Raw genomic sequence first — 22,663 nt, 5'->3', positions numbered from 1 at the left:
TGTGTGTGTGTGTGTGTGTGTACACGCACACGCGCACATGCGCGTGTGACTGGGGATTGAATCTAAGGCCTTCATGCTGAGTTTCACTTCAGTACTTTTTTTGTTTTTTTTAATTAATTTTTTTGGTACCAGGGATTGAACTCGGGTCCTTGTGCTTGCAAGGCAGGTGGCGGAACCGCTGAGCTAAATCCCCGGCCCACTTTTTTATTTTTTACTTTGGGCCAGGATCTCACTAAGTTGTCAAACCTGCACTTGAACTTGCAATCCTCCTGTCTCAGCCTCCCAGAGTGCTGGAACTACTGTAAGAGTGTTTTTTAAAGCAGGGTTTGAACACTCTGGAGAACAGACTTAAGGGGCAAAGCTGTACTTTCTCTTTTGGGGAGCGGTGTCACGCCTGCTAGCTGTGCCCAGAAATGTGACCTCACAGAAACATCCTGCAGCCTTGGGAAGGACCCTGACTCTGGAGGACAGAGATGGGGCAAGCGGCCAGCTACCGTCCTGGCCCTCCTGGCGTTCGGTGTTGAGCAAGTTGAACAGTTTTCAGGAAGGTTGGGCTGGCGCAGGTCTCCCCTTCTGAATCCTGCTCCTTGGTTCCCGGGTGCTGTGTGCCTTGGTGCAGCTCAGAATTCTGCAAGCCAGCTTCTCCCACGCTTCCCACTTGCTGGGAAGGAAAGAAAGGAGCCCAGATGAGCCCCGTGTTCAGTGGGCCGGGCTCCGGAAGCATGCTCCTGGTGCCTAATTACTTTTTGGTCTTTGCTTCCTTTTGGTCCAATGAATAAAAAATAAAATCAAAGCAGAGCCCAAAGGAGAGCAATCTTTACGCTTTTCATTAACAAATCTAAGCTGCAGGGCCTCCGTCTCAGCTTCTGCTCCTTTGCCGATGGAGGGAGGTCTCGAAGACGCTTCCTTCTACGTGTTCGCCTCTTCACACACAAGTCTCCGAGGACACCACACGGGTTCGTAACACAGGCTCGTGACCATGTGCTCCGGTCACTTTTATCCTCCAGGGGAATGCACCACGAGTCCGGCTGTGCTGGCACTGGGGTGCGGGAGAGAGGGACCACCCCTTCCGTTCTCAGGAGGATGAGGTGACCTTGGGATGAGGAAGACTACACGGAGTAGGATGGGCCAGGAGGATCGGGCCAGGCTGGGGGCCCTTACCATGATGTCTGAGTCGACACTGGAAAGACACCAGTGCGAGGCTCCGCAGCTCTGTGAGGGACTACAGTGGGCGAACAGGTCTAGGACACCAACTGTGTGTGTGTGTGTGTGAGCACACACAGCTCTCCTGGTGCAGAAAATGCTGAAGTAACCACCAAGGGACAGTGGCATATTATTCTGGGATAAAAAGGAACAGACTTCCAGACTTGTAGGCCTGTGATCCCCACTACTCAAGAGGCTGAGGCAGGAGGATCTCGAGTTCAAGGGCAGCCTGGACAACTTAGTGTGTCCCTGTCTCAAAATGCAAAGGAAAAAAAGGTTGGGAATAGAGTTTAATGGTAGAAGGCCCCTGGGTTCAATCCCCAGAACTGTAAAAAAAGAAAAAGAAAAAGGAATAGACTCCCAATCCATGCTACAAAACAGATGATCCTGGACCCTGAGGACATTAGTCTAAGTGAAGGAACCAGACACAAAAGTCCACATGTTCATATTGAATGACGCCTGACAAACAGCATACACGGTAGGCAGATCCAGACAGCGAGGAGGCAACTGGGGTTTCCTGGGCTTTAGGGGTAGGGGAAGAGGAGGGACGGGGGTCCTGTGTGGCCTCTGTCCTCTTAGTCAGTCCTGGTCTGCATTACCTGTGGGCCAGGGCTGGTCTCTGCCTACGACTTCTCACAGCTGCTTGCCCAAAAGAAGCCAGCGCTCGAGTAGCTGCCTTGCGTGGAACCCCTCCTGTCAGGAGCCTGGCTCCCCTCCTCACACGGCTCTCCCCCTGTGGGGTCCTCTGCCATGGCTGCTCATTTCCCAGCCCCTCAGCACCAGAAGAGCCAGGGGAGGGGCTGTGGGTGCTGCTCTGCCCTGCTGCTGTGCGAGCCATCAGCCTTTCACTTAGTGAGGAACCTGCCAGTGACCAGTTTTTACTCAGTCATGCACTTAGAAATGCAGGTACCCACACAGGAAATTCACTCAGCCATGACTTCTGATCTGGGGCCTGGGGCAGCTGAGTGTGAGAGCCCAGGAGGCAGGCGTCCGGAGCCTTTCTGGGCTCTGTCCACCCCGAAAGACGGAGACAGAAACACGCACCACCAGGAGCAAAGCACACGGACCCCCGGGCTGGGCAGGGGCTCGTGAGCACCTTCCGGAATGGGTACAGGCCTGGCAGAGAGCCCCGCAAAACCCCACACAGCCGCCAGGCGCACTCGCTGGAAATGCGGGGGAAAGAATCGGGGGGCGGGCACCTCTCCGCCAGCCAGGGCTCTCTGGAGTCTCCTGTCACAGATCCCAGGCAGATCGGCCACGGATAATGCTGTCCGTGGGTCACTGTTCTTGTGTCAGTGAAGCCATGGAGAGAGAGAGTCCCAGCTGACACCTCGGGTGAGTGAGCCATCTGGCAGCACGAGCCAGGTGGGCAGGGTGCGGCTGGTCAGTGAGGCAGTGCCGCTTTGCCAGTCTGCAGCAGCCATGGGCTGTGGGAGCCGGCAGCGTAATGAGCCACCCTGTTCACGCTCCAGTCTCCAGCCGTGGAGACGAAGACCCGATCTGACACCAAAAGACGATGGCTTTGACTCCGCTCTCAGCTCCTTTCCAGAGTGGTCTCACTGAGCAGGGCGTGGGAAGGCAGCGGCCGGAAGTGGGAGGGGATGGGGAGCGGGGTCGGTGTGGGTGGGAGGTGTCACGCGCTGCTGCACAGCACTGGGAGTGCAGGGGCGCTTCTGAGCCGCACACGCAGAAGGCAGTGTATTCGGGCAATGAGAATTTACTACAAGCTAACAAGGCACGCGGACAGGTGACCCTGAAGCCTCTGCCCAGTCGGTTACCAAGGGTTTAGAAAGGGGAAAACCCAGAAAGCCCTTCAGGGAGATGTGCCCTGAGCTCGCTGCTGCCCACTGGGCAGGCAGGAGCCGCCTGCCGACCTCCTCGCCCCCGGTGGGTGGGTCCACGAAGGGCTCCCACGGGGACAGCCTGCAGATGCCAGAAGTCAGGAGGGCTGGAGAGGGAGCCAGCTGAGAGTGCTGTGATTGGGGTCTTTTTATTCTTTGCCGTACTGGGGCAGGAATCTAGGGTTCATGTTGAGCTGCATTCCCAGACTCACTTTTCTTTCTTATTTTGAGAAAGGTCTCATTAATGTCATTAAATTGCCCAGGCATAAGTTCTATCCCTGGTACCAAAAAAAAAAAAAAAAAAAAAAAGCTCAGGCTGGACTTGAACTCATGACCCTCTTGCCTCGGCCTCTTAGAGTGCAGAGGTTACTGGTGTGTGCCAGCAGGCCCAGCCAGTTTGGATCTTAAGTGTCTCCAAGAGGTCGACACTTGGTCCCTAGGCTGGCACTACTGGGAGGTCATGAAACTTTTCATAGGCAGGGCACAGTGGGAAGGTCCTAGGTCCCTGGGGACATGCCCTTTGGGGGAACTTTGTGACCCCAGCCCCTTCTCTTTGGCTCCCTGATAACCAGGTGAGCAGTTCTGCTCCTGCCATGATGGATGTGCTGCCTCACTACACCAAAGCAACAGGGTCAATAGCCATGGACTGGAACTCCAAAACCGTGGGCCAAAACAAGCCTTTCCTCTTATAAACTGATTGTCTCAGGTATTTTGTTATAGTGTTGGAAGGCTGCCTAACACTGCTACAAAGCACTGGACATTCTAATTTCTTAATAAAAGCTTATTTTGGTAATTAAAGTGATGTGTGCCTTTGTATTATACAGGAGTTATCAGAAAAGCTATGATTGGCTGTGGCTGTACTGAGGGACAAGGCAAGAACACATGGAGAGGAAGACAGTGAGGTAAAAGGGGTTTGCTTTTGAGTCCCCACATGGTCAAGGTTCTTGTTCTACACTGCAAAACCTTTGGTTTTCAAGCCAGAGAAACCAAATCTGTTCATAGGTCTGTGGTTCTTCTGGAGGGAGTGAGGCTCCTGGATGCTCTTCCACGGTGCTGAGGACTCAATGATAGCATTTTGTTTGAATTTGCTTGCGTCCAAGGTCAGCGAGGTTCCTTGAGCCACTGTGGAGACGTCAGAAGCCTGCGGGTCTCAAGGGAGCTGCGGGTGTCTGTCAGCACATTATAGACCCCGACTGTGCACACGGCCAACAGGCTCCCTATGTGGCCTTTCTCAGCGCTGCTAGTGCTCATGCTGGCTCAGGACAGCAGCACAGATGATCTAGAAGACCACACAACCGTGTGGGACTCGGATAAGTTCTGGGAACCACAGGCCAGAAAAGATGGGCACTGAGGGAGAAAAACGACTCCGGGTCGTCTACTTAGGCTCAGCGAGAGAACAGTCTGAGCAGTCCAAGACAGGCGCAGCACACTGACAATTTCCTTTTCTCCTGCTTTTTTTTCCGGAAAAGTGCTGCATCTCTTTCTTTTATTTATTATTCCCCTCCAGCACAAAAATGAACTTTCTCTGTGTCACTCCTCTTCCTGCTTCTAATTCGGTTCCCTCCTCAGGATCCCTGATCAGCCAGAGAGGAAACTGAGTCCAGGGAGGGAACTCGTCTTGCAGGGGTGGAGCTAGGACTGTCTTGACCACCAGCCCAGACACCTGGCCAGTGCAAACACTGTGGGGAGCTGAGTGGGTCAGGTGCACAGCTCCTGGGCGCATCAGGCCAGGACACCATCCCAGAGGACCTCAGGGCTTGCGTGTGCTGCTCGCCAGGTGCCCTCCAATGCCGCCCTGGGCGGGGCGCGGACCTCCTCTCTGTAGGGACAACTGGGCTCCTGTCCTTTGCATAGAAAGCACCTCGCGATCGTGCCCACGTGGATGTGGCGGTGCGTCTTTTCCCTGCTGACAGGCAGATCACCTTCCTCAGAGGTGACAGAGCGACACCAGCAGGAGCTTTAGCAAGGACACCACAGGGACGCAAGCGGGTGCTCAAGCTAGGCTCAGAACGGCCTCCACAGGAGCCTGTGGGAACAGAGGGACCCTGGGTTCCCAGATCCAGGGGCCAAGAAAAAACTAATCCTTTAACAAAGAGACCTTGTTTGCTTTTTGAGGTGACCCCGCCTCTCTGTTCAATATGAAAGAGCTAATGATATTTTCTGTGTCAAGGGCAACAGTGCTTTTATCTTGGGGAACCAGAAACTGTGAGAATGAACTTCTCCAGGACGGGGAAAATGAGGCTGCATCCACCCTGTCTTACAGTTTCCATCTGACAGACACACGAGAGAGGCAGAGAGGTTAAAAGGCAGTTGTGTGTCATCGGGACTCTTCTGAATACACTGGAAGAGAGTTAACAGCCCTCCGGTTCTCCTTCTGTGGAGATTTACTTAGGATCTTTTCCAGACACCTATCTTAAAAGGTATAGTTGCTGTAGGAGGGAATCTGACTTTAAATGTCTTTTCTACCAAAAACAGAGTGGAAGCCCATTCGCTGTCTGGCGTGGACAGGGGATCTCCAGTGTCACAATCACCTGGAGGGCCTGGCAAGGCAGCCTGTGAGGGTCTCTCAGTCTCAGGCGAGGAGCCCATGATTGCATTTCTAACACGTCCCCAAGATAGGGGGCGGCAGCTGGCCTAGGACCGTACTTGGAGAACCACTGCTGTCGCAGACACTGTTGGACAGAGCAGCCTCTCCCTCCAGAGTCAAGCATTTATTTCCTTTCCCAGGGCTCCTCCCGGCCGTAGAGGAGGCTCCTCCCTTCCTGTGGTGGTAAAGACCAATAACTGTTGGGGGATGGGCTTGGCCCCAGCCTGGAGACCCTCGGCTCTGAGGGGTGCACCCCGTGTGGCAGGCAGGACAGGAGGCCACTTCCAAGCACTGGGAGAAGGGAAGTGGGCCTCGGAAGGCTGGCGTCGGCCCGGTTGGAGCTGCCCAGTAAGTCGAGCCCACAGAGAAATGCAGCTTCTGGCTCCCCACCCATATCTGGCCTCCGTGTGCCAGCACAGGAGGGAAGCCCAAGTCACATCTCAACTGAGACTGCTGGAACCCTCACATGGGTGCCCGGCACTGCTCAGGACGTCACACTCCGCCCCGAACGGACGTTCTAACATTAGATTGGTGCCTTGAGCTGACCGCAGTTCTTCTCTGGAAAGAGAGGCTGGGGCTTTTCTGCCAGGGGAGACGGCGCTGCCACGTCTGATACTGGTGGCTCAAGGGGGGCCGAGTCTAGGGCTGGTACTCCCTAACAGCTCCTCAACGCTCCACGTACGTACAGATCAAAGCGCCGTACCACACCTCAGAAGAATGCACAGTGTGTCTATCAGAGAATGTTTCTTCACGCCAGAATGCGATCTCAGTCTTCTTGGACATGAGTACCCGCTTTCCTTTCTTTATTGGGGAGTTATCTCAGGATAGCAGATTCTGGTGAATGCACGTCCCACCCCTCCCCACACCCTCAGCAGACCTAGTCCTCAGCCCCAGGCCTCCCCCTGCGTCCCCTCACCGGGGCGTCACCCACCGTGCCAGACCCTCTCCGGGTCACGCAGGATGCACTGGGATCTGAGGGAGGGGTGAAGCGGCAACGGAAGCAGCTTCTGACCCCCCACTGGGAATGAGCCACGCTGCAAAGTGCGAAGAATGCTAAACACACTGAGCAGAGTCCTCTCCCCAAGGCACAGGGTGTGGTTTCCAAGGGGAATACAGATGCTGGAATGAGGAGGCAGCCAGCCAGTCCCTGCCGAGCCACAGAGCTCTACAACCAGCCTATGCGTCGAGCTTGTCCAAAACAAAGCTGAGCACTAAGTCAGCAGTGAGCAGAGTTCTTATCGTGCTTAATAATTTAGCAGGGCCACGCCGCTGGGAGTCAGCTCGTAGTTAATGGAACGTTTCCTGTAAATATTATTTTTCCTTCCTGTCTCATCATCTTATACAGTTCAAAAATCTTTACTGATCTGGGGAGGTGACAGCAATGCATCAATTCCCAGAGCCAAAGCCCTTGCTTCAGAAACACTCCTAGGAGTCACAGGAAGCCACACTGCTGCTAAGGAACAGAGGCAGGCCAATTCTCTAGTTCCTTCTCCTAATGCCTCAGCAGGGACCCCACAGTGCTGCTAATTGTGTGTCTAAGTGTGCATAAAAGCCCCCTAATTGCACATCAAATAAATAAGTAAACACTGTCTGCTGAATACAGAACAAGGACCAAAGCTGCTGTTCCTACCCAACGCAGTTTTCCTTCACTGTGGGCTGGGGAGTGGGCTGAACAGTTAGCTGATTTACAGGCTCCTTCTGGGGCGGTTTCATGAATCGCTAGCTTCACACTCTGCTTTCTGATGCTCTCAGCCTCAGAGACAGCCTGAGCAAGGGATAAGAGGGCTGGTCTGCCCACAGGTTTGAAGAGTACAAAGGACAGAGGTGGGGCAGAGAAGAGGGCACTGGTAAGGTTGGCGAACCGGGTGCTCAGTGCAGGGGAGACACCCTGGGAGTGGTGCTGCCAGGAAGCTGCTGCCCGTCCCAGAGGTCAGAGCTGTCCCTCCTCCTCAGGCTTTGATCTAAGCACTGTGCAGCCCTCCTCTCTAAAGGAAGCCCCACTGAAACAGGCCTACTTATCTCTGCCCAAAGCAGACTAATTCTGTGACAGTTCATAAAGATGGCCTCTTCAGTACATATTTACTTTTCATCCAGATGTTTTCAGGAAAGAAAGAGGAACTAGGCTGCTTGTATCGGCGCATCTCAGTGAACGTCATGGGACAGCCAAGGCCACGGGGACAGGCCACTTTTCTGTTTGTGATGGCAAACAGGACTCTACCTCACTGTAGTTGCAAACTGAGAGGTAGCACAAGATTTATGTCAAGTGCCCAAACGCCAGTTGGACACTACAGTGGTACTTCAGTTCACAAACTTAGTTCTCTCTCTCTCTTTTTTTTTTTTTTTTGGCTTTTAGTTTGAGACAGGGTCTCACCTGGAACTCACTATGTAGCCCAGGTTGGTCTTGAACTCACAGCAATCCTCCTGCCTCAGCCTCCCAAGTGCTGGGATTACAGGCGTGTGCTACCATGCCTGGCATAAACTTAATTCTTTCCATGAGTCTACAAACCAAATTGGATGATAAACCAAATCAGATTCACAGGTTAGGTTCAACATTGACCTTATGGGGAAATTTGATTCAGTTCTTACCCAATTTGGTTTGCAAACAGAATCACGGTAAGAATTAAGTTTGAGAACTGAGGTACCACTGTATTTCATTATTCCCTGAAGGCAGCAGAACTCTGACCTGCAAATTACCACAGCACTTGTTTCTATACACATACAATCACTCAAATAAAGTAGAATTCAGTAATGAGTCAAAAATAGAATAAAATAAGCCGAGTGTGATGGCACACATCTGTAATCTAGCACTCTGGGAGGCTGAGGCAGGAGGGTCACAAGTTTGAGCCCAGCCAGAGCAATTTAGGGACTTGGTGAGACCCTGTCTCAAAATATAAAATAAAATGGGTGGAGGATGTAGCACAATGTGAAGGCCCCAGTGAGCTGTAAGGCTGATTTATTTTGCCACTGTGACTCCTCAGGCTTCTCTCACTCTTGCTAAACCAAAACAGACATGTAGACACAGCCAGCACCTGTTCTCTGATACCATCACATGCTGTGCATGAAGAAAGAAGAGAGCTATCTACAGTCATCCAAAGGGATGTTTCTCAGCGTCACACAACACGTGAGTGTGGCAAGCATTCAACAGCAGGGAGCCGGGCAGAATGTGAGAGGGGAAACATCACCGGGTGAAGGGTGGAGACAGAAGGGCTTCCCGAGAGTTGGTGAGGGTTACCTGACAGCTTATAAACATCTCTATAGTCCGAGATGAACAAGCAGGTCCATGCCAGGTGTGCGGTGCCCACCCCTTCGCCACCAGAGCAGGCAGGCCTGTACTGGACATGTGGTGACCAGCCACACAGTGTACGCCACCCTGGAGGAAGCAGGCCTGTGCCAGACATGTGGCGTGTGTCCGATGCAAGGGCAGCAGAGGGGAGAACTAACTAACGGACCTGATGCAGGATGAGGACAACGCCTGGGGAGAGAAGGGAGCAAGCAGGTGGACTCCATGACTGCTGACATTAAATCAAAGAGTCCATTTGAACCCCACCCCACAGCCTACATCTAGCAGAGACCAGAGGGTGGACTGCATTCCCATCTACTAACGGCAGCAAGGACACACCTTGGCTTGACGGTTGCCACAGTCTGGGGTGCATGGACAGAAGGGGCCCTTGGCGTAGGGAGGGTACCTTAGAAACACATAAAGCTAGGTGGATCATCTCAGCTAGATCCCGAGATGATAGACACTATGCATTGTGGCCATGTAGGCTTCATGCCAGGGATGGTTCAACATATGTAAATCCATAAATGTAATACAGAACTTAAAGAGAAGCAAGGACAAAAATCACATGATCATCTCAATAGACACAGAGAAAGGGTTGGACAAAATCCACCATTCTTTCATAATACAAACACTGAAGAAAATATATAAGGTATATGGAGCTGATATCAATTCACAAAAGCCTTTTATGACAAATCTACTGCCAACACCATACTAAATGAGGGAAAACTAAAAGCTTTCCTCCAAATCAGGATCAAGACAAGGATTTCCACTAAAACCTTGCCTGTTTGACACAATACTTGAAATATTAGCAAGAGCAATTAGACAAGAGTAAGAAATAAAAAGAGATATGTATACAGAAAGATGAAGAACTTATCAATATTTGCAGATGAGATGATACCCTACATAGGAGACCCCAAAAATCTACTAAAAGATTCTTAGAATTAATAACCAAATTCAGTAATGTATCAGGATAAAAAAATCAACACACAAAAAATCAGTAGCAATCCTGTACACTAATAATGAACCTACTGAGAAAGAAATCAATGGCACCAAGAAAAATTAAGCATTTAGGAATTAATCTAACTAAAGAAGTGAAAGACCCGTAAAATGAAAACTACAGCACTCTGAAAAAGGAAGTCAAAGAGGACATCAGAAAATGGAAAGATATACCCTGTTCCTGGATAGGCAGAATCAATATAGTCCAAGTGGCCATACTTCCAAAATTGATATATAGATCAAAATCAAAATACCAATATCATTCTATACAGACTTGGAAAAAAAATCACAAAATTCATATGGAACCAAAGACACTCAGAATAATAAAGCAATTTTGGTTAACAAGAGCAAACTGCGAGGCATCACAATCTCTGACTAGAAGTTACACCGCAAAGCAATAGTGATAAAAACAGCACGGTACTGGCATAAAAAAAGACAGGATGATCAATGCAACAGAATGAAGGAAACAGAAACAACTCCAAGGATGTTCAACTATTTGATTTTGACAAAGGGGCCAAAATGTCTTTTAAAGGAAAGATAGCCTCATTAAGCAATGGTTTTGGGAAAACTGGCTAGACACATGCAGAAGATTAAATCTAGACCCTAATCTCTCACCATGTACTAAACTAAAATCAAAATGGGTCAAAAATTTTAGTGTTAGAACAGAAACATTTAACCAGATGAAAGATGAAATAGGTAAAACTCTTAAAATCTAAGGCTTAGGCAGGGACTTTCTGAATAGAACTCTAATTGTACAAGAAATAACATCAAGAACCAACAAATGGGATCATATCAAATTCAAAAGCTTTTGAGCAGCAAAAGAAACAATGAACAAAGTGAAAAGAAAAAACAATGGGAAAAATTTTGTCAGCTATTCCTCAGATAGAAGACAGATATCTAGAATATATAAAGAACTCAAAGAGAGTAGATCCACCAAAATGAAAGACCCAATCAAAAAACTGGGCAAGTGACATGAATAGACATTTCATAGAAGCACATATGGCCAATAAATACAAGAAGAAATGCTCAACACCACTGTCCACTAGAGAGATGCAAATTAAAACAACACAGATTCCACCTTCCTCCAGAAAGAACAGCCACCGTCCTGAAATTAAACGATAACAAATGCTGGGGAGGCTGTTTTGAAAAAAGAAACCCATCCACACTGTGGGTGGGAGTGTAAACTAGTACAGCCACTCTGCCAATCAGGATGGAGGTTCCTCAAAGAACTAAGACTAGAAATTCCATTGAGCTAGTTTTCTTCTGCTAGGACCTTCCTGAAAGAGTTGGAGACATCATATCGCAGTAACCAACACTTACCCTCATTTACAGCCCACAACTCATAAGAGCAAGCCTCAGAAGCAGCCCATGGCCACCACCAGATGAGGGGTTAGAGAATGTGGTGTTTACACACAATGGAGGACGCTTGGCCATCGAGAAAGACAAACCTGAGTCATCTGCAGGAAGTGGATGCACCTTGAGACAACAATGTAAAGTGAAACAAATCAGACACCTAAGTTTAAATAGCACATGGTTTATGCGATAAGATTGTACATGAAGAGCAAAGTAAAAGGTAGATAACAGGAAGTAGGGAGCAATCTTTTGCAGATGGGAAGGGATAAGAGGCTGAGGGAGGGGGAGGTAAAGAGGGCAAGGAGACAGAGAAAGGAACGAAGATGTGTTATGTGCACGTACCAACTCCACACCAGGAATATAAATTCCATGTACTGCAAACACGCACTAATAGAAACCATTTTCAAACATAAAAACGGGAGAAGCCTGGGGATATAGCTCAGGGGCAGGATGCTTGCCTAGCATCAGAAAGTTCCTGGGTTCAACCCACAGCACTACAAAAATAAAAATGAAATGGGAAACAACTTCTACTGCAAGCCAGGGGAGGCAACCCCGTAACCCCAGCACTCAGGATTCTGAGGCAGGGGGTCACACCTCCAGGCCAGCCTTTGGTTTAGGGGTCCTGGCAGCAGAGAGAGGAGGAGCTCTAGGGAGAGTGAAGCTTGCTCCCGCTGCTCCAGCTGTGAGGTTCTGCAGGCTGCACTTCACGTGCCCAAAGCCACCAAGCCACAGAGTGCAGGCTGAGTCACCCAGGGTGGACTCCGGACTAGAATGGCAAACTGCATCCCAGCCGGGGAAGGGACGGAGCTCCAGCCCTGCCCACCTTGGGCAGCACCCGCCTCCCTCCTCCGGCATCTTTGGGGCTTGCTGGACTGCGCCATGTGAAACAGTCGTGTGGATTCTCACAGTGGCTTGGCTCCTCCAGCGGGGCGGACAGGCATCCGGCCGTTCCAGCAGTAGCTATGGATTTCCCACAGACAGCAGCGGTCCCTCAGGACGGGTGCCGGACACCTTCCAGGAGTGTGTGTCGCCTTCATGTCCCTGTGGAGCCCTCCCAGGCCAGAGCTCGGCAGCCAGGCCACAGAGGCCGATGCTTTGAGGTGCTAAACAGATCCTGGCCTTTCACGATGTGATGTTGGGGGTGAGAAGAAATGCACACCCTGCCCTCCAGGGCAGGTACCTCATGGTCTCTGGTTTTGTCCTGAGTTCCACTGACATCTTAGCAGAGTGGGGCTTAACTTTCTACTCAGGTCGTACATTTGCTTCCCAAGAGGAAGCTTCAGGACCTGCCCTCTGCAGTGGTTCTCATGACAAGGAGCTGAAGTCCTTCTCTCCCAGCTGCTGGTGACTCTTCAGAGCGGGCCCACTGGCCTCCTTTCCCTCTCTGCTCAGTTTCTAGGTCAGCTATGCTTTGCAAACTCTCGATACTCTTGAGCTCTGAGTGACGAGCTGCTGCCCACTCACCACTGCTACCTGGATGTCCTGCTGAGCCCCAGACTGTGTCCTCCAGGGCATGCATGGCCACCCCCAGGTATCCTGCCTTTAGATTCCATGCCCTGGCCCACCGCTCAGCCGGTCCTCTTCCTGCCATGCGCTTCCTGCACAGAGCTGACCGATAACATCTGCCTTCTTCACATCTTGCCACCTTCTCTTCTCCCTGCCTACTGCTGAGCACCAACCACAGCCCCAGGGGTCCCGGCCTACACTGCTGGTGACACTGTCCTGGCTTCCAAGTCCTGTCCTGTGTCTCCCCATCCAGCCTCCAGGAAGCTTCTGGAAGGATGCATTTCTGGGCCAGTGATGCTTCTCTGCTTTGAATACTGTATTCCACAGCGCCCCTGCCTGGAGAGGATGAGATTGTCTCAGCAGAGCCCCTGAGGCCTCCAGAGCCATCCCCGGCCTCAGCCTCCTGTCCCGCTCTCCCCTCAGCCTGTGTTCCAGCCTCGTGCGGTGCCCTTGGCCCCCCCGTATTGTGCTGTCCTGCTGGTGCTTCGTGGCACAGGGTGGGCTTTCTCCTGCCCCTGTGCATCTGAGCACTGTTCCTTCTCTCCTTATGCTTAGTGGTGACTCTCCTTGTCCTCACCTCTCAGGCTTCTCCTGACACTCCCACTCGATGGGGTCCGGATGTGGTTTGCATGCATCTCTCACAGTTCCTGGGCTGAGATCTGTCCCCGTTGTAAGGTGCTCAGAGCGTAGACCTGATCTGACTATGCAGTCTGGAGGTGGGCTTTGGGAGGTGACTGGGACTAGATAAGGGTATGGGTGGAGCCTGCATCTCTCTCTCGCACACATGTGCACACACATGGCTCTTTCTTACAGTGTGATGCTCGCATGCCCTAGGAACTCAGTCAAACATGGCCCTTGACCTTGGGCCCGCAGAACTATGGGCTGAAGTGAACCACTTTTCTTTATAAAGTTCCCCACTCCACGGTATTGTGCTTTTGGCTACAACAACAACAAAAAATATAGGCACTGGCTGAACCATCACGCGGTTTCTCCCCTGGACACACAGCAGGCCTAGAGGACATGATCTGTGTCTTGTTCGTCTCAGGGCTTGCACACAGCAGGCTGCAGTTACTATTTTTGAGTGAACAAATGTATGAAGGATGACTGATAGTTCATTTACCCTTCAATGACTCAATTTCTTCCTCAAAGGCCACAGAAACTCAAGTTATTTCAAATAACAGCTGCGTTGCAGGAAGAGCCAATTTCCTGGAAACATATATTAACCTTTTAACATTTTTTAATTCACTGGCCCAGAAAAGTTCCGCAAGTTGTTGTTAATTCTATTATTCAATGGCTGCTTATTCACATTTTTTTCTCCTCCCTTTTTCTTAATGCAAAGCCTGTTCCACAGCCCCACAGTAATTGTTATCCATGGAGCCCTGCTTCTGTCCCGCCTTGGGTTTGACACCAAACCACATTCAGTTCTCACTGCTGCTGCAGGAGACAAGTAAAGAATGCTTACACATACCAACATATCGGACGGAGCAAGTCTAAATACTTGTTAGTGAGTTTTTCAGAAAGCTTAGTCAGGGAGAAGTTTCAACTGCCGGATTTTAATGAACTTTGTTGTGGATCTCAATTACCCACTTTGGTCTTGGTCTCCTACCACTGTGGTAAGAGACAGCTGAATGTATTGCAGCCAGGACTTTATTAAAAGCTCTGGGAATGTTCCTGGATTTTGCAGGCAGAAAAATCAGTCAGGCCAGTTGGAAAGAGAGGAGCTAATATAAAAAGAAAGAGGAAGTGAAGGGAAAACTTGAGAAGAAAAAGCACAGAAAATTAGAAAGGCCATGTGGGAGAAAGCACAGGGAAATAGAAAGAAAGACAGAATAAGGAAGAGGGAGAAAAATGAGGAGGAAAAAATGGGAAGCCAAAGTCCTACTCGTTTCTTGTAGTTATAAATGGAAATAGGGAAGCTCTGCAGATAGCCGCAAAACACGATATTCTTCTACCCCAGAGTCAGGCTCCTGCTAAATGGTTTCAGGGAATAATTCCTCATCATCTGCTCAGGATCTTACTTAGAACTTAAATGACTTATGGATCAATTGAGTGAAAATCCTCCCCGCCACAGGGCCACATTTTCCCTATCAGTTTAATAAGAAGTTGGCAAAGGACCGATGTTTACTGGGGGGTTGCAATAAGCACAGACACCAGGGTGAGTTTCAAGCCCGTCTGTGGACGAGGAAGCTCGGAAAGCAGGCTGGGATGGCACAGGGGAGTCAGCTGCTCCCCCTCTCACGCAGCAAGTACGGTTTTGATAGATTTCTAATATGTACTTCAGATCGGAACTGCATACTAATGCTCTGTCATTCTCGGCCACAGATTCTGCATGACAGCACTTGCCTCAAAGATATTTTTCCATCACAATTTTTCAATTTATTCTGGTCTAAAGAATGTATATAAATGAAAACAAAATTTGAACATGGCGTCCCTTCCAGCATTGTGTCTGTGTCTCCAGGGACCGTGCAGCCCCCGTTCATCTCCCCTTTTCTGGCGAATGGCCTCACTTCCTGACTACAAAACCATGAGACATCTGCCCGGTTTTCAGGCCCTCCTCCCAATCCTCTTTATTTTTCACCTCTTTTTGATCTAAAACCCTAAAGCCTTTCGGAGAATTCAGATTGGCTTCAGGATTCGAGAGCTGTTCTCTCCCTCCGCCCCAGAATACAGCCCCCGGAATGGTCGCTCGGAGCCCTCTTGTCTCTGCTTGGGAAGAGCTGAACCAGGCATCTTACCTTCAATCACTACAACAGCTTAGGTCTCCTCAGAGGCTTGGAGAAAACATATTTACCCAGGGAACTCAGGATTCCCGTGGAGTAATTTGTGTACACTTCAACTTGCAGGGATTGGAGAGCCAGGGGCCGCCTGGGTTAGCGTCTGAACTCTCTTCATCTTTGCTCCTTTCTCAGAATGAGGGCTGCTAAGCCCACAGAGAAGCCGCCCTTACCTTCCGGGGTTTCACTTTATCGTGGTAGTCGTACTGGAAGATTCCTTTGTAGCTCAGTCCCAGCCACCAAGGTATTCCCTGCTTGTCCTAGGACACCAAAAGGAGTACAGGTAAGTAAGGGGCTGGAGAAGATGAGCATGGACTGAGGGGACATTTCCTGGCTCACATAAAGAGGAAAAGCGCAACTTCCTTGGTGTGGATGGAGCCCACCTGGCTGTCTGTACCTCAGCAGATGTGTGTCGTGGAAGAGGCTGTCAGCCACATGAACGGGGCGGCAGGCACAGAGCCCCAGGCTGGAACAGCTCTGTCCTAACCCACACCACAGCCACAGCACCATCCCCTCTACAGATAAGGAGCAAATGCTGTTTCTCTCCTCCAGGATGAGCCCCTCATACACCACACAAACACTTGAGAGATACTGAGCTTTCTGACAAAATGAAGGCTGTTTTGAGCAGAGAAACTGCCACTGGGATTGCCAGAGCCAGACAGGACCCTGGAGATCATGAGACAGGGTCCCTTCTTTGTAGAACTCAAAATGGAGGGCTGGGGATGTAGCTCAGTGGTGCTGCTGCCTTGCCTGGCAAGTGCAAGGTCCTGAGTTCTATTCCTGGTACCAGAAAAAAAAAATCAAGTGGAGTTGGCCCAGCTTTCCTCATATCCGGACAGCAAGCCAATGCATCACACGTCACCCGGGGTCCCTGCACCCCAGGGACAGCTGGGTGCCATGTAGGACTTCAGGACTCATGCTGCTGAACACAGTACCAGACACCCTCAGGACTGAGCCAGGAACACCAGGAGCGCAGTTTACTCGTTCATAATGTCACTTGAGTGGATGCGGCAAGTCTCTATTCAGAGAGCGTGATGCTGAGTTGTTTGTTAAAGCTCTCGAATGCTAGGATTTTATGTAGGAAGACTAAGCAGCCTTTCCCAAGATTTATGCAAACTGCTACATCCCCAAATAACTTTATATAGTTAACATTATGGTGTCTCAAAAACTCAAAATTAGCATGATGATTTCCAACTACCTTGCGTCTGAGTTATTCAGGGTAAATACAAAGATAAAAGGCAAAAGAAAGAAATTCTGGAGGTGTATTTAAAGTTTCAAGGGTACATGATTTCTTTCTTTCTTACTTTTCTCTGAAGATTTCACCCAGAACCTTCCACAGGCTAAGTGCATGCCTTACTGCAGAGCCACCCACAGCCAAAAATGTAGGAGTTGTATAAGATCTTAAGCCCCTTCCTTTGGGAAGTCCCAACATCACTGCGCCACCAGACTGACCTGGTTTGTGATGACGGCACACGGCACATGGGCACCAGTGGGGCACAGGGCCACACAGCAGCCAAGCAGTGAGCGCGATGCAGGCCGCACTATTTCAACCAGGGGCTCCGTTGCCAGTGTCAGCAGAGTGATCATTTCCTGAGCTTTGAGACCATATGCAGTGGGGACTTTGAAAAGTACAAGCCCCTCCTGGTCTCCAAGAGACTGAGAAGACAGCACTTTGGGAAGGTTTTATGGGAAGGAAGAAAGCAGGACCATCAGAGGCAACCTTAATATTAAATTCTGGGGCAGCCAAAAGGAATGGGCCACAGGTGCAGTCCTGTGTAAAGACTGGATGAAGCTTCCTGTACCACACACTGCCTTCAACATGCAGAAGGTCTGATGAAGGGGGTTGGGGAGGCAAATATCTTATCTCTTGCAATGACAAGAGACACAACTGAACTCAAATTCAGAACAAAGATTAAGCTAGAGAATGTCACCTGCTCCTGACACTCTGGCTCAGGCTTGTGCAGAACAGGGCTGGCCACGGTGGTCACATGAGTTCCACGGTGAAGAATTAAGAGCTCCCGCTGTCAGGAAGAACTCGGGTAGGACATCAGGAACAACTTCTTAAAGGGATCCTGAGCTAAACTGCTGGATGGGACTGGAGTCCCCACAAGTGCCCAATGGCTCTGGGCTCCACAACTGAGAATCCAACCCTCATTCCTCATTCAGGAAGTGCACACAGCCAACCACTCAATTCTCAACTCAATTCTTAGTACACATTTCACTCGGTCCACGATTACTGGGCAACTACGTGTCAGGTGCCACGCCTGGTTCTGGGAAAACGCCACAGAAGGCAACACTGGTCTTTGCCATCTAAAGTCTGCAGTTTAGCAGAAGATACATGCAATTCAATGCGTATCAATGGCATACAAAGTGTTATGCAGGTTTCCAAGGATTACATAGAATAAAGGAAGCCAAAAATTTTTAAAAAAATACAATGGGGAGGAAATGTAGGGAAAGACACTGTAAAAGAGCAAGAGAATCTCATGTTGGCTGGCGGAACTGTCCTGGTTGAAAGTATCTTCAATTCTTTTAGGCTGAACTTCAGGTACTCACTTAGGGATTAAGGAAGAAAGGAGATAAGACAGAGAATGTTTCCTCTTTGCAGGAAACATCTTTTCTACTTCAAAGAAGAGATCCCAGCCTGGAATACGAGGGATAAAATTAAAGAGGATTTAGAAGAGAAGAAGTATCTCCCTGGACTTGGCACTGCAGTGTTCCAGAAGACAGAGTCTAATTTCTCATGTTCACCTACTCACTTCCTCAGCCCACGACCCCAGTTCTCCCGAGGGGCTGACGACAGGCGTTTGACTATCAAGGGAAACACTTGATTCTGCTGCAAGCTTTTATTTTCTACAGAGCCATGTGTTTGAGGGAGTCTCTCTATTGTGAGGTCCTGAAGTCCTGATCTCCCCCAGATACCTCTCAGACTAAAAGGAAGCAGGGAGTTTTTACGCTGTTTCACAAAAAGGAAAACAAGTCTTGGAAAATAATCATATCAAGTCTTCACTTGATCTTAGCCAAAAGGCCAAGAAGCGATAATTACATCAAGTCTTGATGGCACAGGGGGAAATATGGTTGCCCAGTTTCCCCAGGCATGGTCCTCTTGACCAGTCCATTCCCCACCAACTCCTATTCTCTGCAAAATCTTCAGGAAGGTTTAAAACTCAGGAGTGTTCGTTTGCTTGCTTGTTGTTTAAGGGCAGGTGGGCAACCTCTATCAAATGAGTTCACTCACCTTCACAGCGTAATAGTGAACTCCATAGGTCGGGAGAGACTCCACGATGCTCATGTAGCTGCAAAGACAACAACAGACACACACACACACACACACAATGCACACGAAGGTGGTTATTTGGTGGAACTGGTACAATATATAGGGTTTTGGGGGGCATTGTGTGTGTGTGACAAAGTTCTGGGAGTGATTACTTACTCAAAAACTTAATTAAAACATCGCCTCCCAGACATATCTTTCCCAGCAGAATGGAAAACCCTGACATATGATGCATTAACACACACAAACACAATCTCTATGAGAGCTGGGAAGAACCACTTACTTCACGATAGCTTGACCTCTTGTCTGGCCATTCAGCTTCTTATAGTGCTCAATCACTCTGTCTTCACTAGAATAAGAAGGAAAGAATTCTGTCACCAGAGGCCAGGATCCTGCTGGCGGGAGACACTTCTGAGCTTGACACTGAGCTCTTAAGGAGCTCCAAGGAGCCAACAGCTCTGGGAAGGTGACTTGTTCTGAACTGACATTCCTCAACTCAGCCGAGCTAAATCACTTGGGCTGTATTAACTTACTTAGAAATATCCGTTTCCCTCAGAGGACCCGTGTGTTCCTTATGTGGGGCTTTTAATCAGTGAAATAAGATCAGCCCAGGCTTGGAGGTCCAGCTTCTGGCTGGAAATGGTAACCCCAAGAAAAGGAAGGAGCAGTCCGAAGTGGTCAGCAGCAGACACCCCAGGTAGACACTCAGGTCCCTCTTCTCATTTTCTTCATCCAGTGAGTCCTGTCCACACAGGGCCCCTGGGGCAGAAACAAGAGCTCATGGCTCACCTCCTCTGATGAACAGTCATGAAGCCAGTGCTTCCAAAGAGGAAGGAAAGTTCTGGAATTTGAGTTTGGTTAATTATGAACCAGGAGGCCACAAAAGGTCCAGAAGAACACTGGAGAGGCAACTGGAGTAGCACCAGCTACTGGAATGAGAGGGCAACTCCCTCACCTTGGAAATGTTTATTCTAAAAACCAAGAGATGCTCTGGCTCCCTGGGGACCAGGGCTGGCCGCTGTTTCTTTGAGAGAGAAGAGGGTGCTGGTGGCCGCACAGTCTGTGGAGTGTCGCACCTCACAGCCTCAGATAGGGCCTTGACTGTGATTCCTCACTGCCTCCTCCCCCGCACAGCCACAGGCAGGGACCTTGCTGCCCCCATGAAGGCTCCAGGTGTGAGTGTGTGACTGAGGGGTGCTCTCAAGACCTCATGAGCCATCTTTATGTCTGTCAGGAATTCACCGTCTGTAACTTATCCGAAGCCTTCTCCCACGACTTTCTTGTTTTCTTCTTTTAGCTAGGTCATCTCTGGGGGTAACTCACTTGTTTGTTCATGACTTAGTCCCTGGGGGAATTTATTTATTTCTCAATTACCATGGTAATCTTTAATTCATACCATTTAATCTTAGTATCTGAAATGTGGAGTGGGAGAGGCAGAATTCTCCCCAGGCAACTGTCCTTTCAGGTGCCAGGACAAGGCCTGGCCAGCGGGAGACTGGCTTCTGAGGAGCGGGGCCCCACTGCCCTGGGAGGAGCAGACGCGGTGGCATTTCCGGACTCCGCGCTCTGGGGTCGTCCTAGCCACCGTGGCCAAGTCCTGCAAACCTCCAGCTCCCGAGGGCCATCCTCTGTAGTGTCGGACGGCACCTTCGGAGTGCTGTCACTTGGCATCGCTTTTTTGGCTTCCTCCCCATCCACCCAGGACATCGATAGCTGTGCCATTCCATTTCCTGCCTTGTGACTTGGGAGCCCTAGTCGACTCCTACGTCAGCGTCAAGCAACTCAATGCATATGAGTCTAATGCGTCTGCTTCTTTTGCAACTTGGGAAAGAAAGTCCCCGGGGAGAGGTGGGACCACGACAGTCAGTATGGTGTGCGGTCGTGGACAGAGGCAGACTCAGGAACACATCAAGGAAGCAGAGTCCGAAGCTGTTCCGCTGTTTCCCTAGGAAACGGCCTGACCAGGGTCTCACGGCACCTGACAGCTGCAGAGGTGGCTGCCATCTCACACTGTCCCTGCATGTCCCGTTGCCGCAGTGGCTACCTTCGCCTGCCTCAGCCTTCTTGCTCCTCTCACCATTTAGACGCCAGCTGTCACGCGGTAACATTCACCGCTGGCTGGGGCCCCGTCCTGCCCAGACTGAGCCCATCCCTCTGGACTGCACAGGGCTGGGTGCTCTGAGCGCTGCAGACTGGGTCCCAGTGCCTCGGCCTGCTGTGGTAGGAACGCGAGCCCAGGGTCACAATGCCCAACAAGTGCTGCTACTTGGAGGAAAAGGACACAGGACCAGGGCAGCCCACATCCTGCCTGGCCCAGGGATGTCAGGAAGCCCAGTCGCCTTTCCCCAATGAGGTGGCATGGGGAGCACGTGGGGGTGGAGGGGAAAAGGGTGGCAGCAATGTCTTTCCTGGCTGGGGAGCCGTCAGCTGGCAGCGGTCAGGCTTTGGGTTAAGGACAGGGTCTTTGCATTCCCAGAGGTGCCAGGCGGCAGGGTGGCACTGCCCAGCTAGGCCCCTCGCCCCTCGCTCTGATTTTCTGCATCCGACACTGTGTCCACAGGAAAGCAGGTGGGAGAAGCCCAGCATCGTCGCGTACCCCGCACCACTTTCCGGCACATTCTCTGACTCCTCCCTCTCCTGTTACAGTCTGAAGGGGCTGGTGTGGAAAACTCAAGGCAGCAGAGAACTAAGGAAAGGCACAGGCCGCAGGACCTCACTGAGGCCGGCTTGTGCAGAGGCAGTGGAGGCAGAGAAGCCAGGGAGCAGGGACAGCCACAGCTGGGGAATGAGCTGGGGCCGAGACCAGGCACAGAGGAGCGCAGAAGGCCTCCCCTCTGGGAGGCGCCCGGTCAGCCGCCACTGCGGTGGCCCTGAGAGGAGGGAGACACGGAGTCCAGGCCACAGCTTGGCCCACGCTCACTCTACACACGAACACCAATGGCTTCCCTTCCTCAGGGCTCTGCTTTTAGAATGTGAGCGAGTGGGCTGGGGCATCAGAACTGAGCACAACGGAGTAAGGTGAAAAGGCGTGCGTGTGCTTTTGTGCTAAACACTGAACCCAGGGTCTTCACACTGAGCTACATTCCTAGTCCTTCTTTTGGTATTAGGGATCGAACTCAGGTCCTTGTACTAAATCCCTGGCCCTTCCTAGTCCTTTTTTAATTTTTATTTTGAGACGAGGTCTTGCTAAGTTTCTGGGTTGCCCAGACTGGGCTTGAATTCGTAATTGTTCTGCCTTAGCTTTCCAGGGTGCCCGTGATGCAGGCATGCACCTCATGCCTGGTTTTCTTTAGTTTCTTAAAAGCATCATCAGGGTGGCTCGTGCCTGGGAACAGCTGCGTGTGGGGCTGTGAGGACCTGGCCCCTGTCCGGCCACCCTCTCGCTGCATCCGAGAACTTTGGGGTCTGTGAGGCCCAGGAAAGCGCCGATCTGCTCACAAAAACAAGATGTGTTGGCCACACAGCTGTGGGTGTGGATGCCACCAAGAGGCTAGTAACAGTGTGTGCGCAGAGATGCAGATGACGAAGAAAAGACCCAGAGACAGACAGACAGAACTGGAGTTCATAGTTCAGAAAGGTACACGGTACAAAGGAAACAGATGAAGAGATGGCTAAGGGCTGGGTGGGGCCCAGGGCAATTTTGACACCAGACTCCCTGTGCTCGAAGCCCCGACAGCAAACTCATCCTCCCACATACTTGGTGTGTGCGTGTGGTGCTGAACTGAACCTGGGCCTCTGCATGCAGGGCAGGCGCCGTGCCACTGAGCTCGGCCCCAGCCGTTCCCCTTCCCGGGAAACCCCCGTCTCCTGGGTTCCCGTCTCACACCCCCCAGCTCCCGCACGCCGATTCTG

General features: G+C 50.7%; 1 protein-coding gene across 1 annotated transcript in view; it reads right to left on the bottom strand.

Moving 5' to 3' along the window:
• Positions 1–22,663, bottom strand: part of Frmd4a (FERM domain containing 4A) — a 494,886-nt gene that overhangs the window by 39,142 nt on the left and 433,081 nt on the right. Inside the window, exons 10-12 of the mRNA XM_033765957.1 lie at positions 19,095–19,160; positions 18,776–18,833; positions 15,714–15,800 (exon numbers count right to left, since the gene is read on the bottom strand). Coding sequence (XP_033621848.1) covers positions 15,714–15,800; positions 18,776–18,833; positions 19,095–19,160 — 211 coding nt within the window. The remainder of the gene's footprint in view (positions 1–15,713; positions 15,801–18,775; positions 18,834–19,094; positions 19,161–22,663) is intronic.

Source organism: Fukomys damarensis, unplaced genomic scaffold (assembly GCF_012274545.1).
Source record: "Fukomys damarensis isolate Sample0158 unplaced genomic scaffold, DMR_v1.0_HiC HiC_scaffold_19, whole genome shotgun sequence".
NCBI lineage: Eukaryota > Metazoa > Chordata > Mammalia > Rodentia > Bathyergidae > Fukomys > Fukomys damarensis.
Note: the sequence above shows the minus strand (reverse complement) of the source record. Positions and strands in the feature narration are given on the sequence as shown.